At 41.2% G+C, this 6,275-nt stretch overlaps 1 protein-coding gene across 2 annotated transcripts in view; it reads right to left on the reverse strand.

Annotated features, from left to right (window-relative positions):
• Positions 1–6,275, reverse strand: part of PACRG (parkin coregulated) — a 497,878-nt gene that overhangs the window by 210,054 nt on the left and 281,549 nt on the right. For both annotated transcript variants that reach the window (XM_003792384.1, XM_003792385.2), the window contains exon 4: positions 4,399–4,548. In XM_003792384.1, the coding sequence (XP_003792432.1) occupies positions 4,399–4,548 (150 nt within the window). The remainder of the gene's footprint in view (positions 1–4,398; positions 4,549–6,275) is intronic.

Consider the following 6,275-nt stretch of genomic DNA (forward strand, 5'->3'; position numbering starts at 1 on the left):
GCTTGCCGAACTTCTTTCTGGGCTCAGCTCCCCGTCTTTGACTTCATAGATTCTGATTCCAACCAGTTTTTCTTCCTTTGTTCAGGAGCCTCTGACCAGGGTTGCTACCAGTCAGCCATCTTCCCAGAATCCCCCCCATTATTACATTTCTTTTGCATATTCTATGACATACATTTTGGTTACCATCAGAGGCACTGATACTGGGAGTCTGAAATCTTTTAAGGAGGGCTATTTATAGATAGAGTTAGATACAAAGGAACCAGCATAAGGATTGCCTCCAGCAAGCAAGGTTATTGGACGCCCCCGTTCACTGGTGGGGCCCCGTATTTCAGCCGTAAATGTGTTAATGCCATTTATTGACTCATGCTTCTGAAATGTAATACACTGCTTCATTAATTTTGTAGCTTCATCTCTGAAAGCTATAAATTGAACATTCTTATTGTCTTAATTTTCTGTAACCTTTAATAACATTTGTGAAAGTACGTAGGAAAGAAGAAATTGCTGTTGGCTATATGACAAGTGCATTCTAGGAATATTTTATGGAAAATCCTCTTTCTTTCCACCCTGCCCCCTCCCCAGCAGTCACCAGAAAGACAGCAAGCTTTAGACATCCAAAGTTCACTGTTTAGAATTCAGAGAAACCAGCTGAAAAGCTTAGACACAGAGTTTGGATCTTCCCAAAAGGCCCCTGGTCCAGGTGTCCCTTCCCTGTGCCAGCTTCTCTTTTATAAATATGATGTCCCCCAAATGCCAGTCACTCACTTGAGGTTAAAGATTATGCCAGGAAAGGATGCATTTCAAAACCAGTTATTCTTGAATGAATCTCAGAGTCCAACTCACTGGCCACTCACTTGACATTGGCCATCGGAGGGAAGATGAATCCTCTGATGCAGAGGGACTGAAGCAGGGGGTAATCCTGGGAGGCTGCACCGGTCTGCAGGCTTGCAGAGGGCCAAGGGACAGGGTACCCAGTGGAGGAGTGTTATGGGTCACACCAACCCCTTCAGTCCCCTAGTTATGTTGCTATGTAACTTACATAGTGTTAACTGCATTTTTATATAACGGCATATGATACATGTGTAATATTGTACATGTATATAATGTTGCACAATAAGAGTAGCTGTCTTAATACCCAGTCAAGGCCCCACAGGAAGGCACCATGGACAGGTTGCCTCTAATTATCATGCTAATCCTAATAAAATGTTATTACATATAATTTGTTTAGATGAAAAGAATTTAAGATCAGAGAAGCTACATGATTTGCGTAAGGTCCCATCTCTTCCCACTTTGTTACTTCTCAGGCTATACTACAATTCAGCTCTTACAATTTATCTGCTGTTGTTTTAACTGTAGCCTAATTAAACACTGTGAAATATATTATTCATAAATAAAAGTAGAAAGCCATTCTGTCTCTAGAAGAATGATCTTGTGGGGCAGGTTATGCGTGTCAGTCCCTGTGACAGCATTGATGGGGCACAGATGGGGTCTATGAAGACCTCTGTCCCTCACTGCCCGGCTCTACTTCCAACTTGCCTGGGGGAAGACTAGAAGCTTGGGGCTTGGCATTTTGGGCAACGGCTAAAACGTGTGTCTAGTTTCCTGGCTACACAGGCTCCGCTGTTTATTTCAGAAAAAGTTACTTTGACATTAAAATAGGACAGACATCATAAAGATAAATCATGCAGAAGAATTAAGCTCAAGTTTGTACTTCAAAGGGGCAGTAATAGAGGCATTATATTTGGAAAAATATTTTCTTTCATTCTACCTTTTTGTCATGTATGTATTATCTCATTCTAAAAAATATTTTGTGACTTGAAGGAAACATGTTTGAATCTGAGTTTAACAAGACATTGGTTTACATAAAAAAGTAGGAAAAAAATGGAAATGTAGAAATGTGTGAAATTGCTCTCAAACACACGAAATTTAGGGTGAGTTTCTTCTAATGCTACATGCTGCAAATTTCTAATATGATTGTATTGTAAGTAATTATATGTTTCTAAATACCTCTGCATGAATAAACTAAATGTATATATATGATTTTGTGACTATGATAAAATACATTGAGCAGGATTTGTTAAAATACCACTAAAGCTAAATCACTTCTCTGGTGGAAATACTACTGTATTTGAAAATCCTGCGAGAAGCAGACTAGGTTCTAAGGTGAACAGGAAGAGTTTTAAGTTTTGGGGGCTAGAAGGCTCCAGGTTTATAATAGCGTCTTTTGAAAACACAGCAAACCGCACCCTGGCACTGTCATGACAGGCTTCCAAGATTTGTAGAGAATGAAGCAGAAGCTAATATTTCCCCCTTCAAATGCCACAAAAATTATTACACAGAAAAATAGTTTAAATGTAGAATTCCTGATAAATATGTTTAGGAAATATTTCAAAAGAATTAGCTGTGTTTGGGACCAATTTAGGACCGTAGCATAAACTAAAGTTTCCAAGTTGGTAAATCTAAATGGGGATATACTCTTAAAGCCAACTGCTTCCTCCATTACGTATAAGTATCTGAAGACTCGCAAGTTAGAGGGTTAAAGAGAAACCATCAGGAGGAAGCAGCAGAACCCACTTGTTCTGTGCAGTAGTCCAGAGCTCCCCGGGTGAGTCATCTGTCTCTGTAGCGACTATATTTATCCTCCTTTGTAGGTTTTCTCAAGAATAACGGAGAGTGCAGTTGTCTTTGGAACATCACCGATTTGCTTGTTTTTTATAAGGGTACAAAATCATGCTTGTTTATAATTTCTAGATTTTACTAAATGGCCAACAAAATCGTGAAAAGAGCATTGTAGTAGCTGTCTCAAGCAGGAAAGGGGAAATGTGTTGAGGCTTAGCTTCAACCACGATCAGGTTCAGAAACCAAAGTTTACAGAGGGAAAAACACCAAAGACGCAGCATTCCCACAATAAAGCGGAAATAGTAATAGTTCAGGCATCGTACGTTTTCATGAGGAAGTATTTGGGAATTACACACTTCAAAAACGTTAACTAAGATTTTTGGAGGTGGCTATTCCCTAATTTCTTTCTATTTCTTTAATAACTCCATGACCTCTCTATCCCCCTCAAGTTAACTAGAATGGGTGCACTTAGAATTTCTTTTCTGAACCTTGACTGAACAGTGTTCACATGTTACAGAGTCACTCTATAACTTCGTGCATATTTGATGTTGCTCTTTGGCAAACATATGAATTATGAGTGAAGAAAATTTAAATAATTACTTTCTGTCAAAGATGAATGCTGTTGCTAAAACATTAAGTTTGAGAGACTTCATGACTTAAATGACAGACTCAATTACTTACTAAAACTCAGTTTTTACTTTGGTCAAGATTAACCATGTTGCCTAAAAGTCCACAGTAGCTATAGCTCTTTAGATAATTTGGGATGGAAATCATTTTAAGCGCTTTGTTTGAAACATTCATAAGCTCCCATAATACAAATTTAAAGTCTTTTACATTAAATATGTATAGTAGTAAACATATAAATAGGTCTTACTCTTGGAAGATAAGCTAGACTTTGTAGGAATTCCATGGTTCCTGAACAATCTATGGCTGGAGTGAACTTAAGGGCAATTTAGTAAGAATATAAAACATAATGATTCCAAATACAGGTTTGTTTGTGGCAAGAGCTGCCATGGACCCAGCTTACTGCTTAACTTTTCCTTGTATACGTAATCAACAGATCATGTTGTAAAACTATCATGCAGCATTCATCTATGTTACTAACTGATTTACATGGCTATTAACTTCAAATGCTGACTTATACCGTGGATGTAAAAAGGATGGAACTTTAAAGTTCTAACAACAAAAAGGATAATTAGACCTATTTCATTTCAGGGTGTATATCCACTGCCTGCCGAGTGTCCCCCAAAACTTGCTAGTATCTTCGTCAGGGTAAAATAGATGTGTCTAAGCTCATCTATGTTTTCCAAAGCTTATTACAGATTAAAAATAAATTCACCAGTCCAAATCACTTACCTGGTTTTTAATAATAGTGCTTAAAAAATTCAGCTGAAACCAATGGAAAAAATTGGACTAAAATTTTAACAGGAAGGTAGAATTACTATCAAGGAAAAGAATAGATACAAAACCTACTAATGTATTCACAAGACTGTTAAAAAAAAACTTTACAACGTAATGATTGGAAGCTTACAGAACTACTCCAGTGCTTCTGTGCTGAGTGTGCTAGCCGTGTGTTGGAGAGGTAATAAATGAAATTGTTAATTTTACTGTTTCCCTAGGGAGCAGTGGGAGCCGGGGTAGGAGTGTGCTATTTAGATCCCAGAGTGGATTGTGGTTTATATGCAATGATAAATCCTAAATGTGTTGCTAATTAACTCCACTTCACACCATTCCCCCCCTTTTAAGAGCTTGAAAGACATTTTGAGCCCTGGGCTCACTCACCATTCATGTTCTTAAAGATGTTCAGGATGGGGAGGATTTGACGGTAATAGGGCACCAAAGCCTCACCCACCATCTCGGCTGACACGACCAGATGCTGGAGGACTTTGAGAGTGACACAGATGACCTGCCGGTTTCGAAGGTTCAAGGCATCTGTACAGTAGGAAAAGGAACACACGGAAAATAAAGAGCATTAGTTCTACAGTGTGAAGACGAAGTTGTCTTGTGGAAACGTTTAATTAAACTGTGCCCTGCTGGGAATCACCAGTGGGACTTTATTATTACGGCTCTGAATGACGCATTGCAACCCTAATGTTTTAAACGGCGTCTTGTCTGATGACTCTGTATTCCCCCCATTTGGAGTATTCCTCACCAGCCCTCAGAGTGTAGCCCGTTTTTCCTCCATAGAAGAGGCCACAGCTGAGTAGGTAGGATGAAAGATAAAGGATGGCTTAGTGTTGCTGAAGTTAAAGGAATCCATGAAGGTGGACTCTGGATAAAATTTGATGCAACAATCTCTTTCAGTCCATGCTGTTCTTAAAACCATCAACATGAAACACACATTGGGGGCAGGGCAGGACTGGGCTGAGGTATGTGTAGAGAAGCTGCAGGCTGGGTGCAAACACTGAGATGTCTTGGTGGAATGAGCATAAAGTGATGGTATTTAGACACTCGCCCCCGAAAAGCAAAATGACTCAATGTTCAGCAGGAAGAAATCAACAATATAGGCTCTACAAGACCAAAGGAACACAAAATAGCTTTAAAGAACGGTTTTGAGCACAAAGTAACAAGCTGCACTGCAGACAGGACACAGGACAGTGAGGCCCAGTGGCTGCCACTAGGCAGGGCACGAGAGGCACCCTGGGCTCCAGTGGGAGACATGGAGGGTCGCGAGTCAAGATGCTGACGACCGGCTGTGCAAACATGACCAAGGCACTGACACATTCTTCAATCATGGGAACCTATGATTTACCCTCTAAGTGACCTAAGTCCCCTGATTTAAGTGAGCCACATAAAGAACCAATCACAGGAGGTCAAAGGTGGGCATTGATCAAACGTGATGCCTTGGACTCCTCCAAGAAGTTAAAAGCCCTTAAGATGTTTTACCTTTTAGTGAAAAAGATGGACTGTGACCTTAAAGTGTGTGGCATTTATGGAGGGACAAAAGGACCAGGCTATCAAAAGAAATGGCACTTTGGTCAGTGCAGAAGAAAGGCAATCAGAGCAGAGGCAGTCGGGACGTGGTCCCTGAACTCCAGTTCACATTTCCAACAGCTGGATCCTGCCAGCACCTGAAATTCCGTTTGTTTCAGAGATAAGGTTTCCCCCATGAATTTTGTCTTCTTTTCTATGTTCCTTATATTTAGTACAGTAATGCAAACCCAGTTCTCAGCCACTTGGGGTCAAAACTTGTTTCCTGTTCCTCTCGGTGTTCAAGTTCCAGTGTGGCTCATGGCGTCTCCTCACCTCATGGTGTCTCCTCACCTCATGGTGTCTCCTCATCTCATGGTGTCTCCTCATCTCATAGTGTCTCCTCACCTCATGGCGTCTCCTCAGTTTGTGTTGTCTTCTTCATCTCCACCTTCTCTCCTCTGCATCTCCACCCTCACTGTCTTTGCTATGATCCTGGCTCTCCATACGCACTCTCTTTCTTCTGGGTCTCCATTCTCACCCCCTCTGCTCTGGGTTTCCACTGCAGTCCCTCTGTTCTGCTCCTGGGACCCCACACTCACCCCCTCTGCTCTGGGTCTCCACACTCACTCCCTCTGTTCTGCTCCTGGGTGTCCACACTCACCCCCTCTGCTCTGGGTCTCCACACTCACTCCCTCTGCTCTGGGTCTCCACACTCCCTCTGCTCTGCTCCTGGGGTCTCCACACTC

The sequence above is a fragment of the Otolemur garnettii genome, unplaced genomic scaffold, assembly GCF_000181295.1.
Source record: "Otolemur garnettii isolate 467f Iridium unplaced genomic scaffold, OtoGar3 scaffold00056, whole genome shotgun sequence".
Classification (NCBI taxonomy): Eukaryota; Metazoa; Chordata; class Mammalia; order Primates; family Galagidae; genus Otolemur; species Otolemur garnettii.